The sequence below is a fragment of the Gorilla gorilla genome, chromosome 15, assembly GCF_029281585.2.
Source record: "Gorilla gorilla gorilla isolate KB3781 chromosome 15, NHGRI_mGorGor1-v2.1_pri, whole genome shotgun sequence".
In the NCBI taxonomy this organism is placed as follows: Eukaryota; Metazoa; Chordata; class Mammalia; order Primates; family Hominidae; genus Gorilla; species Gorilla gorilla.
The window spans coordinates 77909281-77927959 of NC_073239.2; the positions used below are offsets into that span (position 1 = coordinate 77909281).

An 18679-nucleotide genomic window follows, 5' to 3' on the forward strand; every position below is an offset into this window, starting at 1 on the left:
TGTAAAATTCTTTTACATTTCTTCCCTTGAAATTTGCCTTTTAGCATGTCATTATTTTAATCACTTCTTACTGAAAATTAGGTTGAATCACCTCAATTGCAGTTAAATAGATTTTGAAACAGGGAAATTTCCTTTGCACTTGCACCTAGGTCCCTAAAAATGCTGAACTCAGAAAATATACTCACTAAAATTTGTGGGAATGGAAATCTTGTTTCTTGTTTTAACTTTTGATAGTATGACAAATGTGTAAGGATATTGTCATCAAATATTGTGATTCAAATATTGTCAAAATGACTGTACCATATTAAAGTTGTTTTGCCTTGTGTTTTAGGCCATTCTTGCATTGCTATAAGGAAATACTTGATACTGGGTAATTTATAAGAAAAGAGGTATAATTGGCTCACAGTTCTGCAGGCTATAGGAAGCATAGCATTCGCATCTGCTTCTGGGGAAGCCTCAGGAAGATTTACTCATGGTAGAAGGCAAAATAGGAGAAGGCACTTCACATGGCGAAGGCAGGAGTAAGAGAGTGTGGGGGTCGAGTGCCACATACTTTCAAACAACCAGATCTCATAACTCATTATCGTGAGGACACCACCAAGGGGATAGTGCTAAACCATTCACGAGGGCCACATATAAGGGCTCACGCCTGTAACCTTCACACTTTGGGAAGCCGAGATGGGAAGATCTCAAGCCTAGGAGTTCAAGGTTACACTGAGCTGTGACTGTGTCTCTACACTCCAGCCTGGGCAACAGAGCAAGACCCTGTCTCTAAGTAAAAATAAAAATAGAGTCAAAGAACCATCCAGAATCATTTCCTTTTTTAAGTGACTATTTATGTCGCTTTCAATGTCCTTAACTCTTTAAGCAACTGTTCTTGCCAAAGGCCAGTAATCTTAATCAAGTTTATTTTCTCTGGATATATTCAGCTGCTGCATCCAAACATAATTAATTCACACCATCAATAAATGGCTTTGCTTGGCTAACAAATGATTGACTTAGAGACTTAATGTCGTTGCAGCCTCATTTTCATTTTGTGAAGAAATTCTGCTTTGTTATTTCCATTTTAAATTTTCTAATTTTTCTAACAGTTGCTTGCCTGTGAGTTGGGAATACTGTGATGAGTGGTTGTCAATGGTTATTCTTTTAGCTTAGCTATATAGATGCTTTGTCGTCTAATTCAACATCAAAATAATTCACACCCTACTGTACTTTAAAAATAACAACAAAGTCCACTTTTCTTGTTTTGCTATAATAGATATGCTCTGGTAATAAAAAATAAAATGTGGGTTCATGTGATATACATGGCACTCAAAATGCTGTCGTTACAACCACATCAGTGATTTGTGATGTGTCAAACAGCAGTGTGAAGTGATGACAGTCACATTCAGTGTGTGTTGCAACCACTCAACTCTGCTATTGTTCAAGAAAGCAGCTGCAGTCCTCACTTCAGCAGCACATATACTAAAAAACTGGAATGGTACAGAGAAGATTAGAATGGTCCCTGCGCAAGGATGACATGCAAATTCGTGAAGCGTTCCATATTAAAAACAAAAAACAGCTGCAGATGATATGTAAACAAACGAGCATGGTATGTTCCAATCAAACTTCATGAACTCTGAAACTCTTAATTTCATACAATTCTAATTTTTAAAACTGATACATAATAGATGTCATACAATTTTCACATGTCACAAAATGTTCTTTTGATTATTTTTCAACCAATGGAAAACGTAAGAACATTATTAGGCCACAGGCCATATGAAAACAGGTGGTGGGACAGGTTTGGCCTGCAGGATGTAGTTTGCCTGCCCCGGTCTAAATAATTTCATTTTTTATTACTTTTATAGTGATAGTTAATTGGCAGTAAAGGAGTAGTTATGTAAAGGACAACTACAAAGTGGTGTTAATACCTTCCTAGTTAGTACTCAATCACCCTACTTTCAAAAATTATTTTCCCTGAGAGAAAATATTTATTCATATTTATCCAATAAAAATTAGATATATTTTGTTATAAAATAATTGTATGTTATAATTTAGATAACAGGGAATGTATTTGGTAGCCTTAGTTCAGTTAAAGTTTAATTGGTAATCCTCAATTTGTAAAATAAGGCAAAGTACAAGGGTTCAATAGTAAAAACCGAACCCTAAAATTTTATTAAATAATAGAAATTCTATTTCACTACATGTAAGTCTGGTAGGGAGATGGAGAAAACATTTCCAATTAAGTGTTTGAAGCAATTTGTGTTTTTTCGTCTGAAAAGGCTTCAGCTGTCCTCTGCCTTTTAAGAGGCGGATCTTCATGATTCTCTGTAATAAATCCAGAAAACCTATTTTAGGTAAGATATTAACAGTTGAAAATACTCTTAAAAAAACAAACAATATAGGCATTTTTAATCTAGTCAACTTAAACATGAAATAACATTCTTGCAGATTTACTATTTTAATGAAATAGCCTTCTATTTGACTGAACTAACACAGTAGCTTTCTATTAGACTGAACTAATACTGCATTAAAATTTGTAAAACTGGGAGGAATTAGTTACAATTGAATGGCAAGGTTTACATTTAATTTCCCAGAAACTGCTCACCTGGATTTCTGGTCTGGTTCTTGTAGAGTACAGAGGCAGGAATCTGAAAGGTGATGCACAGCATTTCCTTGTTTGGGGCCACATTTCTTACCAGGTGAACTGAACTGCATGCCTCCAGAGAAATGCCTAACACAGCTCCAGCCCTTTGCCGAACATCCTCAGCAGGGTTAGCATCTTTGGAAAAGCTATAACAATGCACTATGGGAAGGAACTCACTGCTGCATGGCTGCCCATCTAAAAGCCACTTGAAAGCACTAAGAAACTCTATAGCTTTTGCTGGCAAGTTCATGACAACGTGCACAGAGGGTTTTCTTTCTTTTGACAGACCCAGCAGCTGCATTAACTCTTCTTTGACTGGTCCTTGGAGGAAGTCTTTCCCATCCAAGTTGAAGACTTTCACCTTTTGGTCCACTTTATTTAATTTACAGTTATACAACAGCCATTTATGAGATTCAGGATTGAGATCATTGGCAAATACAGTGCAGTTTTTCTTTGCTACTGGAATGGCAAAGGGCCCAACCCCAGCAAAAACATCAAATAGGACATCCCCAGGTTTGAGAAGTTCTGTGATACGGCTGTGTTCTGTAGACAGACGAGGATTCCAATAGACTTTTGAAAAATCAAATTCATAGGTGTAGTTGTTTTCTCGAACCTGAAAAAAGGTGTTATGCTTTTTGGTTAATTTCCTTGGTCCTAAATCCTAACCATTGATATTGGATAGGTTGTGTATACACACAGGCAAACACTTACACATTTAAATTTACCACTGTAAGAGCCAAACAACAGTGCATTTAAAGGCATTTTAATTAGACTCCTGGTGTTTATGCTATTCCTAAGGCCAGTTAATATACTGCATTAGACTTATTCGTGAGAAAAAGTCATCTCTTTAAAGCCAAATGGCTCTCCATCTCAATCCTATAGGGCCATGGCCATAAAGTAGTTACCATATCACATGAGGAATTTTTCAACAGGCCAATTAACTGGCTTAATTATACTCTTATGTCACCAGATAGACAAGGCAAGACCTACAATTTTGAAACAACACACCACCCATATCTTCATGGTGGGTAGCCAAGTTGCAGACAGTACTTCTATGCAGCAAACAAGCTTCCCTCCTTATTTAGTTCTGTGTTTGTAAAAGGGAGCCATGGTAGATGTGTCACTCAATTTTGAGGTATTTTACTATGTTTTTCGACAGCTACTTGAACTTTGCAAATTTGATGTCTATAAATTAGAGCCAGTGTATAGAATGAATCATTCCCAGATTCTCTTTCCCAAATTTGAGTTTTCATGGGTAAACTAAATATATACAATGAAGCTAATTCTTGAACACAAGACTTTTTAACGTTTCTTTTGGGTCTATTGTAGTAGACACCTTAAAAAACAGAAAATAAAACTTAAGTTACAGTCATGAAGTATGACCTCAGCCATCATCTTAAACTCATTAATTTATGCATGAAGAATCAAAGGCCAGAAAGTTCATAAGTTCTATAAATCTCATAGATAGATACATCTTCCATCTTCTGCTTTCCAGGACCTTAATTCCCAATTTGTATGTATTTTTTTTTTCCTTCTCCCAACCATATCAGATGCTTCCGGCCAAATTATTAAGGTTACAGAGGTGGAAATGTTTCTGCAAATTTCTGCCAACTAAAAGTCTTTCTGGGTATAACCTAGAAGGTTTAAATATATCTCGAGAACTATTTTATACATACTTTTCTATAACTTGCTTTTTGTCACTTATATTGCTTTCTGGCAATTGTCCATTGTCAACCTATCGATGGACAACTTATTTTAACAAATATGGAGCTAAAAAACTTTTAATGATGGAAATATTCCATTGTATCACTATATGAGAATTTAACCAATTCTTCTGAAAAGGCTTTATCAGTGTTATTCCATCAATAGCATACATAAGTGATCACATTGTCACATACTCACCAACACTGGATGTTACAAGTATTTTAAATCTTTGTCATCTATTCTGACTCTAAACATAATATTGATATACACCTTACTTGGAGATAATAAAATATACCTTTGTCATCATGTTCTGCTCTCCAGATAGCACTTCCATTTGGAAATTTCGGTACATATTGTCAATATTATTTATTTTATTTACTGCTGAGGTGATTCCTGGATTTTTGTCAATCATAACCTGGCCTAAAAGAAAAAATGAAAATCCATAATACTGCCTATTGGTTGCAAAATAAAAGCTAACATTGTTAATATGAAACAGAAATGAGTTGTATTTCTTTTGGTTGATAAAGACTGCACCTACTGTGTGTAATGTGGCATGCAATTTAAAAAATTCAACAGATGACTAAAGTTAATGTCTGACGGTTGCTAATATGCACACACAAAATGTTGGGTACATTTTTAAAGAAAACGTTTTGAGGAGTTTGGGTCTACCTAATGTTTTTTCCATGTTTTACTAAATCTTTTCAAAGGAACCAATAAACAAGGAACCAAAAAGGTAGATCACAAGGAATTGGGAAAGAATGGAAAGAGATGTAAAGGACCCTGGCAACAAATGGCCTCAGAAAACAGTAAAACATCTGCCAGTTCCACTGGCCTCAAGCCAAATGTCTGTTTTACTGTGGCTTTGGAACAAATGCCCCCACTTTAGAAATATATGCCAGCAAAACAATGTTTCCAAAAAAAAAGAAACATAGATTATTTAGAGTCCTATCTAAATTAAATGTTCATTTACTTCAGAGCAAAAAAAGCTACAGAACTGGCATACTCATGGCCATTTGATGAATCTATTTTTTTAGTTAGCACTTTAAAAAAGTTATAAAAATCTATATGCTATCTCATTGCATAACTTGATTTGTAAATCAGCACACAGTACCCAATTATACAATATCCTGAAATACAACCAGCATTTGTCCCATTTCTGATAATCAGATACTTGTTTTTTAATATACTATCAATAAACGAATTAATCATTGTTCTTACCCTTTCTGCTTCACGTATCTGAACTCAACTTTTAAGGTACAGAATTTAGTTTGAAATGAGGAATGAAATTTATAAATTTTTAAAAACTATTCTGAAGGTCTATAGTAAAAGCTTTAAAATTACTACTGTATGAAAATGTTTCACTTTTAATGTATGAGTGCCTCTATGAAAGAAGGTTTATAAAATAGGAATGCCAGAGGAATGTTTGAGTTAGGGTAGGCAGTGACTCATAGGAAAGCCTAGACTTGACATTTGTACCCAGTCACAATTACAAGGATCTGCTTAAGTATTTATGTTACCACCATCCATTATTACTCCCTTCATCAATAAAAACAAAAGAAATGCGTAACAGGACAGTATGGTGCTTGACATATAGAAGAGGCTCAATTGGTTGAATCAATGAAAGCATAAGTAAACATCTTGCACTTTTGACTATAAAGTACCCAAATTTATGAAACCTAGTATTTAACATAGCCCTGAAGGCCTAACAAGTCTTGTATACCAAAAAGATCTCTCCTCAATGTAGCTGCCAAAGCATGTGATTCAAGTTTAATCTACACTGATGTATTGTTGTACACAAAAGCCTGGACCAGTATTTGGAACTTGCTATGACTAAAGAAGATATTTCAAAATGGCCCTCAAAAGAGGGTATGTAGCTCAAGATCTAGCTTAAAGTTAACATGATAAAATGTTCTGCCTCTGTAACTTGGCATTAAAAAAAATAGTTTTTAAAGCCAAAATTAACAATTTGCAAATTCCCTTCAAATACATGAATATTACTATGACACACGTACCAATTAAATGTTTGAAAGGCAGCTGATGATCTCGAAGGTTTAGGTGTGCAATATGTCCAATCCTGCTAAACCCTGAAGTTACATCTTGACCTTCAGGAAGCACAGCTCTCAAGATTTCTTCTGACTTAAAGTTTTCATATGTTAGTTCCAAATTGTATTTAGAGATCTGTGGACTGACATTAAGCCGCTCTAAAACACTGAGTTCTGCTTTCTCAAAGGAATCATGAGTAAATATTTTATAGGGATCCAACATGATTAGTCTACTTTCTTTATCTTCCGGATCTTCAATCACACGTCTTATGCCTGGGCGCTGCAATGCTGCCCTTTTTAGGGATCGCATCAATTTACTGACTATTTCTTTCCTCACTTTAAGCACTGGAATGTTGACTGTCTTTTTAAAAGCCGTTCTATCAAGTTTTGTCATGCCTCGGACATCAGAAGGTGGTGAAAACAATTCAGTCTCTCTCTCATGTGTTTCTATTTCTGGCATGGTTGAGAATCTTTTTCTTTGACCCAATAAGAAAATACCAGGTGCTTCCAAAAGCATCTGTGTCAGGGATGTCCAAGCTACTGGAATCAACGATTTTGATTCAGTTATGCTATGGCTTTCCAGTTTCAGAAGTCTTCCTGAGAATCCAAATGGCCTCCATAAGATCCTTAAAAAAAAAAAAAAAAATTCACACACGACAGCTTTTGAGAATAAAAATCTAAATTCTACTACTATCTCAAATAACCTGCTAAATGCTGACAAATAAAACGTTTAGTGATGTGTGGGAAGTATACTATCTTTTCCAGACTAGGATGACTTTTTCAGGAAGTCGTATTAGTGGTAGATAATAGTGGTATATATTAAATTTACACCTTCAACCCACCTGCTCCCAGTTCAGAGGGCTTAGTGATCCATTAGCCATACTCAATGATCCTCTTCACCCACAATTTTCTAGATAATACATTTGGGATTGGAAGACTGAAGTATGAGTTAAATGGTCATCTGTAAATGAAATAGTCATTATACATGACCATTACTAGTGGTGATATTTATTAGGATAGTCTCATGGGTGCTTATTGTGTCAGATACTGCGCTAAATGCTTTATGTACATTATGAATCTTGGGACGTGTGCAGTATTGCACCCTCATTTTGTAAATAAGTAAACTAAAGCTCAGACGTAAGGTAACCCACCCAAAGTCTCCCAGCTGATAAGTGGCTAAACATGGATTAAAACCTAGTTTTGACTGACTTCGGTGCTTGTGTTCTTAATATATTGCTCTGTTGTTTGTTTTCGATACTTTACTGCCACATGTCCTGCCTTTAACTAGAGGCTTCTGTATTTTGAGGACGAGAGCTTTGCCGATTGTTATATGCATAGTATCAGTTATTCACTGTCTTCTAAAATACCAAAGAATTTACTTGTAAGGGGAAAGGGCCCTGTCCCAGAATCCTGTAAAGCAACGAAGTCTAACTTCACCGTCAGAGATCAAATTGGGTCTAGCAGCTGACCAGCTGGGTGACCCTGGATAAATTACTATGAGTCTCGGTTTTCCCACCAGTAAAATGTGGCGAAAGGCTTTTGAAACATTCCTTACTATCCAGTACCTCGAAACTAAGCTCAGCACCTAGGCAGGTGGGTGACCTCGCGATGTTTCTGTGCCCATGCAGCACATGGCAGAGAGCAGCCCTGGGCGGGCTGGTACCTCCCCTGGACCATTAGCCCCTAACGCGGCCGCCACCTCACCAAAGCACCATTCCAATTCCCCACGTCGCTCTGCAGCTGGATCCGCGAGCCGACCCCTCACCTCCCGCTCCGGTACCGATCGGATGTGGGTCGCGGGTGGATGGGCGGGTCTTCTATGACATCATCACTGTTCGCCGCGAAGAGGGCGAGCGTCATCAGATCACGTCGACTCGCTCCTCTCCTTCCAGGCCCTGGTGAAGTACGGAAAGCCGGAAGGGCCGGGCTCAAAGCTCCGCCTCTGGCGCGACCGACGACTGGAGCGCAGGGCAGGGGTAGAGGCTCGTAGATGGACCTGGTAGTCAGCTGGAGAGCAGCATGGAGGCGTCCTGGGGGAGCTTCAACGCTGAGCGGGGCTGGTATGTCTCTGTCCAGCAGCCTGAAGAAGCGGAGGCCGAAGAGTTGAGTCCGTTGCTAAGCAACGTAAGTGGGCTGTGTTCGCTTCCCCGCGTTGACGCCCTCCGGCTTCCCTCAAGTGCCTGCCAAATAAGACCCAGAAAAGGAGGACCGCCCCGGGACAGGGGAGATGCTGGAGCCTGAACCCTGGGGGATGGGGTCTGAAGGCAGCCGCCGAGATTCAGATGAGATTGGCGCAGTTATGAACGTGATAGCAGCCTAGCATACTCTAGAAAGAAAAGATGAAAAGAGTCGGGTGGAAGAGATGCAGCGTTGAGTGGAAGCTGCGAACATGATGGGATGAGCGGCCCTAGGATTATGTACTCACTGCTGTTAGTTAGTATTTTTGTCACCTTATTTTCTCCACCAGTCTCGTCAGGTCTTTGCAAGAGTCACAGGATTTTCCTCTTCCGACTTAGTCATGGGGGGAGGGAGAGTAATAAACATTTTAATACAGAAATTCTTAGCGGTAGACTGGAAGTGGCTTGGTAGTAAGTGCATAGCACGTTCCTGACCCTAAAGCCTGTGCAGTGGGCACTCCGCTTTTTAACTCGAGTCCTAGACACTGTTCCCAGGACTTTGTTCCTAGTGCTGTTTGTGGGGAGGGGGTTGTTTTCAGGGATACTGCCAGAACAACGTGAATTGCTTCTGTTTATAATATTGTCATTGTAAGGTATTCCTGACCATCCTTCTTCCAGTTTGGTAGAACTAATTCATTAGATATATAAGTAGAGATTAGTTGTGCAGTCCTAGTAATTGAGGAGGAACAACTGCCCACAGCAGTCCCAGGTTGACTCAGCAATTCTTTAGTAATCACATGAGCTGAGGCCTTATCTCTCCTCTCTCTCCCCACTCCATTCCTATCCTATCTTCATCTCTTGCAGTCACAAGGTTAGTCATGGCCCTTCCTGAACTCTACCTGTCTTGTGTACTGGTGGAAATCATTTTCCTAAGAAACCCTAGATTCCTGGAGCTGCAGTAGTGGGAGGTGGGAAGGAAAGGAAAGGAAATTAGTGTTGGTTAAGCAACGAGTGTGTCATACAAAGCCTGGTGGTTTGCAGCTTTTATCCATAATCTTTCGTTTATGGAATTTCTTCACGAAATTTTAACTTCACCATCCAAACATTTAACACTACTAAATTTGTGTGCTTACAGGAACTTCACAGACAGCGATCCCCAGGTGTTTCATTTGGTTTATCAGTGTTTAATTTGATGAATGCCATCATGGGAAGTGGCATCCTTGGCTTAGCTTATGTTATGGCTAATACCGGTGTCTTTGGATTTAGGTGAGTCTTCATATTTTACCATCACTTTTTTTTTTCCATTTTGATAATATACGGAGAAGTAGAGAGATAGATTCCAGAAGCTGCTATTATACAATTTCTAGTTAGTTATTTCTGGGGTTTTAGCATTTTTCTTGTTATTCTTGTTGCTAGTGTGTACCTTGGAGGGCTACTACATAGCTTCGTAAATACACAGAAATGTGACTAGTTTTTAAAAATGGGAACTTGATCCACATTTCATTTATAATGAAATATGACACTTAAGAGTGGCATATTCATTGTATCTCCTTGGCCAAAGTGAATCAAAGCCATGCAGATTAACTTCCAAATAGCAATTTTGTGAGTGCAAATACAACACATAATCTTTTCATTCCTCGCTGTCTCTTTGTATTGTTAAGTAGTCTTATTTCACTTTCTGAGGCCAGACGTGTTTTGTGCCTGTTCTTTTTTATGTTTCAGGACTTGGCTTGTAGGCCAGTTTGCCCAAAATAGAAGACAATCCTGGATATTCTGTGCTTTCATAGTACTTTGTATATTCATTCTGTTATTATAATTGTTACAATGATATGTTTGGAAATTAATATTCCCACTAAACTGAAATCCTTTACAACTGGAGGTCAAGGCAGGCAGATCACTGGAACCCACGAGTTTGAGACCAACCTGGGCAAGATGGTGAAACCCCATCTCTGCCCAAAATACAAAAATTAGCCTGGTATGGTGGAGTGCGCCTGTAGTCCTAGCTACTTGGGAGGATTGCTTGAACCTGAGAGGTTGAGGCTGCAGTGAGCCATGATTGGGCTACTGCATTCTAGCCTGGGTGACAGAGTGAGATCCTGTCTAAAAAATTTAAAAAATAGAAAAATCTTTTATAACTGGACCTTATTCTTAGCATCTAGCACCACATGGCTAATAGAATGAATGAACAAGTTGGCTTTGTTTGTCAGTAGAAACAGATCTATTTACTAGGAAATTTAAAATGCCTAGGGAGTCTCTTTTAGGTTTATTTCCTGCTTTTATTCCAAATTTTTTGATAAGCAAAGCAACTTTTAAGTACCCCAACTTGCTTTTATTATGGAATGTACTCACAAACTTTCATTATTTTTAAAATTAAAAACTATATGTGACACCTTAAGCAAGACATAGTCAGAGGACTTGTTTTTTGATTCTCTTTGAAAAATCATAATTTATGCACCGGGGTCTTACATGCAGATATATACTGCTGAGTGTGTGCTCACCCAGTCATAGCAACCATCATTTTTGGTGATGCTAAAGTGTTATTTTGTGAAGTTCCTGATGTCAGTTTAATGACATTTGTACTTTTACCTCTCAATTTTATTTATTAACAAGTATTAACTGGACCACAGAGAGAAAATTTCTTCAATGACTGGGGCAGTTCATTGGGGATAGCTGTATAGAAGCTTGTCCTGCCGGTGTCTTCCTAAAAATGAATAGGAAATTATCTAAGTTTTTTCTTTCACACTGTTGGTGAGAGGACCTCAGTCATTACATTGTTTGCACATTTTTCAAATTGCATCATTAGAGGTGTGTTAACTACATTATTTTAGTTTGGTTTGGAGGGTGTGTGCATTTAATAGATGCTAGAAAATACAGTCTAAATAAATCTTAAGTACACCTTAATAAGACGAAGGTATGATAAGGAGGTCCATATCACTGGAAGTAGAGGGAGGAAGGGAAAAAGAGAAGACAATGAGACTGCATAAGTAAAACTTCTATTTAGACTTAAAATAAGAAGAAAACCAGTCATAAAAAGGAAATATTACAAGATTATTTAATGGCTGATTCAGCAGTCAGCAGACAAGACTGCAAAATGAGGAAGTTTGCTTGTATTTTTAAAAAAGTTTGGTTTTTATTTCTTTTTTGATTTTAAAATCAGTATATTTTCATTTAAATAAAATTGGTAAATATAAAAAAGTAGAAAAGTATCTTCTTAATTTCCTTAATGAACAGAATTCTACTACTCAGAGATAGTTCCTGTGAATATTTGACTGTTAAGCAGTTTGTTTTTGTAATGAGACACCATACAAAAGACAAACTTTTGGGAGGATTTGACCAGGTGTTCTTTTATGTTTTAGCTTCTTGCTGCTGACAGTTGCTCTCCTGGCTTCTTACTCGGTCCATCTTCTGCTTAGTATGTGTATTCAGACAGGTGAGTAAAAATGTTATGCTGCTTCATTTAATAAAGGAGTCTCTTGAGTTTGTATCTACATATAGAATTGGATGTCTCAAATCTAATATCCAGTGAGCATACATTTTTATTAGATAGGGTGATTGGAATGGAGAATTTGAAAAACCAGGATATACAGACCCAATACTGTGGGGGAATATCCAAGCACAGGATGGGAGGAGGTAACTAGCATTTTTACCTGCTTTCCTCCACAACACAACCTAATTTTCTGGAGTAGAGTAGATCATGGGAGGATCTAAAAGGTGTTCAAAGAATCCAAACCTTATGCTTATGGAGAAATCATTTTCTCAAGGAGAGAACACCTTCTCAGAGCTACTGTTGCCTTCCCTGCCCCCATCTGCCTGCTAGTCAGAGGTAGGGATGGCAGAATTGGGATTGTAGGAAGTAAGGTCACAAAGCTTTAATTTATTTAGACACATTTTGTATTTTTAATTGCAAGTCTAGAATAGGGTAGTTTTTTCCTAAGAGAAATAAGTATGTGCAGTTAATTCAATATATTCGTGTATATGCTTTTTCGCGTTTGGAATTTTATTATGCAATTCAGTCATGTATTGAATAAGTTCTTTTAGGATCTGGTAAATAAAAGTGTATGAATTATAGAAGTGCTTTTCTAAGATTTTCCTTTTGTCATTAACAAATATTCTATGTTCATCAGTCCTGGTCTTTTTATCTGTCTAGTCTCTTTTGTCTTTGGATTAGGTCAGCTTTGATGCCAAAATCATGGGTTTAATTCTTATATGGATGAGTTCGTTTTGCTTTATCTGGCCTTGTGATGTTCAGATTTTAAGAAGAAAAGTAGATACACAAAATAGATAAAAATGGATTTCTTAATTCATTTAGTGTTTCTATAAAAGAATACCTGAGGCTGCATAATTTATAAATAAAAGAGGTTTATTTTGCTCATAGTTCTACAGGCTCTGCAAGAAGCATGGCCCTTCTTATGAGGGGCTTTTCTGCTCCATCTGCATCTAGTAAGGGGCTCAGGCTGCTTTCATTCATTGTGGAAGGTGAAGGGGAGCTAGGATATGCAGAGATCACATGGCAAGAGAGGAAGCGAGAGAGGAGGGGCATGCCAGGTTCTTTTTAACAACCAGCTCTCATGAAACTAATAAAAGTGAAAACTCACTCATTACCCCAAGGAAGGCACCAAGCCATTCATGAGGGATCTGGCCCCAGGGCCCAAACACCTCCCCTTTGGCCCTGCCTCCAACACCGGGGATCTGATTTCAACATGAGATTTGGAGGGGTCTGACAAACCAAACTATATCAGTGAGACTATTCTGTGCTGAAACAGGTGAGTGAAGCCCAGTGATGTTTCTTAAGAATTTTAAGACTCTTCAGAATAATTCTGAAGCCACTGCTGTAGTTTGTTTTCCTAAAACCTGTCCATCATCAGAAATACTCATAGATCTTTTTATACACAGAGAGCTCTAAGCCTCAGGGATTCTAATTTCAAAAATCTGAGGTGAGACTCAAGAATATGTTTTTAACAAGGCAAAACCAGTTTAGGATCCATAGTTTATAGCTCTAACTTGTACCAGTGCTTTGGCCATCCAGTGCCAGATATGTTTTTAACAAGTCCTCCAAGTGATTCTTATGCAAATCTAGTTTAGGATTCATAGTTTATAGCCACAACTTCTAACAGTGCTTTGGCCATCCAGTGCATGCCTCTGCTCTCAAGGGGCTTGGGTGAATGTGCAGACAGATGAAAATACTAGGAAGCAGTATAAATATTAATCCTAAAGTAACAGGTTGTTCATAAAAGCATCCTGAATTTAGGAATAATAGCTTTAGATAAATATATTTGTAAATCCTGCTGAAACTTGAATTTTAATTGCATGTATTGAAATTTTGCTGAATGTGAAAAAAATTTTAATTAATTGTGATACTTTAACATCTTGGTAGATTCTTTCAATTCATTCTGTTAAAAGATTAATACTTTAGTCAACTACGTGGCAATTATGTCTTTCAAGCTTCATTTTAAAACTTCATTTTAGTTTTAATTTAAGTAAAATGTTTTATTTCGGTTATGTGGGAGTAGTATTCAGTGTGTGGAGATTTCTAAGTAATTTTAATTTTTTACTCCTTCGGTTCACATGTATTTAACTTTAAGATTCTGACACTGTGTTTGTTCTTTTCTGTAACTCTGGGGCGTATGAAGTGAATATATCTGTTTCTCTTTCTTTTCTCTTTTTCTTTGATTTCTGTAGCCTACTTGGGCCCATGAACTAACTACTTCATGGTTCTGCCTGCACATTGACTCACCCGTCTTCCGTTGATTGAATTCCTTCAATCTTTGTAAAATTCTCTGTGGAGGTAGGCTTTTCCTTTTTTTTTTCTTTTCAATACATACATTCATATATAAAGACTAGAGTATAATACGTAACTAACTCTCTCCCAACAGTTTGTTGGACTGTCATAAAAGATTATTATGCTCAGATTGAATTCATTGGTAAGAGAAAGAGCTATCATGAGTTTTTATGAAATAACTTCTTCATTTATTTGCTAGAGGTAAAGGGTAAAGAGAAATTTTCATCTTTATAAAAGTAAAGGATTTCTTCACATGAAATTCTACTTTAGATTTTATGGAGAGTTTGGGGTCTATCAGGACTTTTCATGGGAGCTGAGGTGGAATGTAAAGAACCTTATTCTCTCTAGCCTTCGTTTTTCATCTGTAAAATGGCAATGATAACACTTCCTTCTTGGAATTGTTCTGAGAATGAAATAAAATAATGTATATGAAATGTCAAGTCCTTGGCAAATGAGTGCTCCCTGGGGCAAAAATGCCCACTGGGGCAAAAATCCCTAAAGATTGCAGGGTGTTGTACACACTACTATCTCAGAAATAGTTGGTTTGTTGCCATTCTTTTGGAATACTTCTCATGCTCTGATACTAAACCCACAGCTTCCCTCCACTGGCTTCCATGTCACTGTCAACTGGAGAGAGTGAGAGTCCTAGAACTCTGCATACCTCTGGCCGAACCACAACTCCCTAGTCGTTGATCCGTACTACTCACTGCATTGTCACCATTATTTGCCGTGAGACCATTTGGATTATGACATTATACCATCCATCTCAATTTGTGTTAGTCATTTCAAGTATATTAGGTTATCTTTCATTTCTCAGACTCATCCCATATGGCTGTCATCTGTTTCTGACCTCGTCTTCCACTGCTCTCTAACTCCTGAAACCCTTCCACTGTGCTCTCTGGAACTCACAGTCAATCATCAGCAAAACTCACATGTCTCTAATTCTCTTCTGAACATTTCTGTCTGTTTCTTACACTACGAGAACCTCCTCTGAGGCTTCCCTGTAGTTCTCTCAAGTGGTCAGTCTTTTCTCTTTATGTCTCTCATACTAATTTGAAGATGGTATAGGTGTCCTGTTTGTCCCACATTTCTGCTTCTCAACCATCTTCCTCTCCTTAAACCCCCCAGCTTTTAATCTCATGAATGTATACCATCTACGGCTGTCCTTACTATTGTCATCTATAGACTCCTAGACCATTTCCTGTCATTTCATGAAAGTTTTAGCTAAATTTTAGCTTCTACTCACCTTTTAGTTTCTTCAGTATTACCCCTGTTACAATTCTGGATGATTTCAATATGCATGTAGCTAATCCTTCTAATGCTTTCAGTTCCTGAACCTCTTCTTCTCTAATGATCATATTCTCTACCTACACTGGCCACTTATTTTCTCCTATGGTCATACCACTGATCTTGTCATTACCAAAATAGCATTTGTTAGTATCTGCCCATCTGCCACCACCATCTCCTATGTTTCTAACTCACCCTCTCAAGTACTTCAACTCTGACAGTTTTCACCCCTACCAAGACTTCTATCAATTCATTGATTCTACCACCTTTGCACTGACCCCCCACACTCATTCTTATTTCCCTCTTTATCCAGTCGAGGTTTTGTAGTATGTTATTTAATCCCTTGCCTATCCCTTGAACCATCATATTTCCCTGGCAAAATTCCAACCATAGTTAAATATAACTCTGCCTGCTTCACATTTGCACCCATGCGTTTGAATCTTCCTGAGGAAAAGCACAACCATGCAGACTGATATCACTATAATTCAATGTCTGGTGTACCTATGATGCTATCACACAATTCTGGTTCACTTCTTTGGTTCATCACTTCATTTAGCTCATTCATCTGCTATCTAGGAGATTGCTTTTTTATATCTTCTCCTTTCTGTCAAACCTTCGACACTTTTTTCTTTGATTTCACCCATAACTGATATTCTTCGCTTTCTGTTTCACTGAAAAAATAGAAGCAATCATAAAAGAATTTTATAAGCTCTTGCCACCACTTATTTATCTGTGCCTATATACTCTGTTCCTGGGGATGAATTCTTTGTGTTTATTTCTAAGGCCTACCCCCAACTTGTGCTATGATCCCACCTGCTCTTGCCTACATCACTCCAGCCACTTTCTCCCTTCTTTCTTATTTCTTGGTCCTTTTCTACCATTTCCTTCCTATCATTTTACAAATAGTCTAATTTCTGTCATCATAAAAATCTCTTTTACTTCGCATCTTTTGAATATGCCTCATGTCTTCATGACAGTACTCCTTAAAATAATTGTCTAAACCGGCCAGGTGTGGTGTCTCATGCCTGTAATCCTAGCATTTCGGGAGGCAGACCCAGGAGGATCACTTGAAGTCAGGAGTTTGAGACTAGCCTGGGCAACATGGTGAAACCCCATCTCTACAAAAAAAAAAAATGCAAAAATTTGTGTGAGGTGACATGAGCCTGTAGTCCTAGCTACTGGGGCAGCTGAGGCAGGAGAATCACTTGAGCCAGGGAGGCAGAGGTTGCAGTGAGCTGAGATCATGCTGTTGCACTTCAGCCTGGGGGACGGGAGTGAAACCCTGTCTCCAAAAAAAAAAAAAGAATTATCTAAACCAGATGTCTCCAGTTCCTCTCCTCCCACTCCTGTCAGGCTTTTCCACTGAAACTGTTGTAGCAGTGACTTCCACATTGCTAAATCCAATGATCAGTTCTCAGTCAGCAGCATGTGACAGAGCTGATAACTCCTTGCTCTCTGAAAGACAAGTCACGCTTTCCTAGTTCTTCCTGTTTCATCAAACACTCCTTTTCTCCTCTGTTGAATTCTCTTAATCTCCCCATCCTCTAAACATTGGTGTACCCCTGGGACTATTCCTCTGATCTCTTTTCTTTTCCCTTCTTTTCTCTTTTTTTGAGACAGAGTCTCACTCTGTCACCCAGGCTGGAATGCAATGGTGTGATTTTGGCTCACTGTAACCTCCGCCCTGCAGGGTTCAAGCGATTCTCCTGCCTCAGCCGTCTGAGTAGGTGGGATTATAGGTGTGTGCCACCACACCCAGATAAGTTTTGTATTTTTAGTAGAAACAGGGTTTTGCCATGTTGGCCAGGCTGGTCTCAAACTTCTGGCTTCAAGTGATCCGCCCACCTTGTCCTCCCAAAGTGCTGGGATTACAGGTGTGAGTGATCTCTTTTCTTTTACACTCATTATCGGGCTCATGGTGATTCTGAAATTTATATCCCTGGCCTGGAACTCTCCCCTGAATTTCAGTCTCATCTCCAGCTGCCTCCGTGACATCTCCACTTGGATGTCTAACAGCTCAGATTTGTAAAACTCCCCATCTTTATACTACCAATCTACACTTTCTACTGTTCCCATCTAAGTAAATGGTAATGTCTTTCTTCTAATTGCTTAGGCCAAAGATCTTTAAGTTATTCTGTATCTCCCCTTTTTCCCCTCATCCTGCATGTTCAATCCATGCCATACTGTTCCCTTCACTTCAAAAAAAAATTTTTTTTCGAGATAGTGTCTTGCTCTGTGGCCCAGGCTGGAATGTAGTGGCGTGAACATAGCTCACTGCAGCCTCGACCTCCTGCCTCAGCCTCCTGGGTAGCTGGTAACCACAGGCACACATCACCATGCACGTCACCACACCTAACTAACCTCAGCCTCCTGAGCAGCTGGTACTACAGGCTATGCGCGTCACCACACCTGGCTCATTTTTTAATTTTTTGCAGAGATGGGCTCTTACCACGATGCCTAGGCTGTTTTCCAACACCAGCTCAAGCAATCCTCCTGCCTTGACCTCCCAAAGTGCTTGGGATTACAGGCATGAGCCATCGTGCCTGGCCAAAAAATTAATAATCTGATATTTTTCTCATTTAATTGCTACCACCCATCTTCAGTTACTATTACCACCATCAAAAGTAATAGTTTATCTTTTTTGTTTTTACTTCCACTCTTACTTCCTGCAGTCTATTCTTAACAAAACAACCATAATGATCTGTTAGTGTAAGTTAGGTCATAGCATTCCTTTGCTCAAAATCCTCCAGTTGCTTCCTAGTTCAATCAAAGTAAAAGCAAAAATCATTACAAAGCCCAACACAAGTCTTCTGCCCTTTTTATCTCCTTGATTTATCTTCCAGTACTCCCTCACTGGTTTCAGTCACACTTTTAATTTTTATCTTATGTAACATATAATTATATAGCACTTAGCATCATTCTAAGGACTTTATGAATATTCATTTAATCTTCATAATAATATTATGAGGTACGTATCAATATTATTTCCATTTTTTGAAATGAGGTAACTGTGGCACAGAGAGGTTAAAGTAACTTGTCCAAGAGAGGTGAAAGTAACTTCCCAGTTAGGAAGTATAGGAGCCAGGATTCAAACCCACACAGTCTGGCTCTAAAATTGTGC

The 18679-nt window shown here is 38.4% G+C and overlaps 2 protein-coding genes and 1 non-coding gene across 11 annotated transcripts in view; 2 read left to right on the forward strand and 1 right to left on the reverse strand.

The window, feature by feature from the left end:
• The first annotated feature begins 1440 nt into the window (after window positions 1–1440).
• LOC115930764 (U6 spliceosomal RNA) lies at window positions 1441–1549 on the forward strand. The gene has a single exon (XR_004067362.1). It is a non-coding gene; the product is annotated as a U6 spliceosomal RNA (small nuclear RNA).
• A 577-nt stretch (window positions 1550–2126) lies between these two features.
• On the reverse strand, window positions 2127–8490 carry TRMT5 (tRNA methyltransferase 5). Of its 5 annotated transcripts, none has more exons than XM_019010013.3 (5): window positions 8141–8490; window positions 6346–7001; window positions 4629–4753; window positions 2591–3242; window positions 2127–2310 (listed from the first exon to the last, which is right to left on the reverse strand). In XM_019010013.3, exons 1-5 carry the CDS (start codon window positions 8233–8235, stop codon window positions 2225–2227), a joined length of 1614 nt encoding a protein of 537 aa, XP_018865558.1. In that variant the 5' UTR covers window positions 8236–8490; the 3' UTR covers window positions 2127–2224. The 5 variants fall into 5 exon arrangements, with proteins under 5 accessions (XP_018865558.1, XP_004055310.1, XP_063553947.1 ...); XM_004055262.3 differs by having other exon boundaries at window positions 8080–8280; XM_063697877.1 differs by lacking the exon at window positions 8141–8490 and adding an exon at window positions 7941–8085.
• Window positions 8300–18679, forward strand: part of SLC38A6 (solute carrier family 38 member 6) — a 97984-nt gene continuing 87604 nt past the window's right edge. For 2 of the 5 annotated variants that reach the window (XM_055361790.2, XM_063697878.1), the window contains exons 1-3: window positions 8367–8499; window positions 9628–9758; window positions 11849–11922. In XM_055361790.2, the coding sequence (XP_055217765.2) occupies window positions 8395–8499; window positions 9628–9758; window positions 11849–11922 (310 nt within the window). In that variant the 5' untranslated portion in view covers window positions 8367–8394. Of the gene's footprint in view, window positions 8500–8584; window positions 8809–9627; window positions 9759–11848; window positions 11923–18679 lie in introns of those variants that run through there. The other 3 variants (XM_004055261.5, XM_063697879.1, XM_055361789.2) reach the window with 3 other exon arrangements.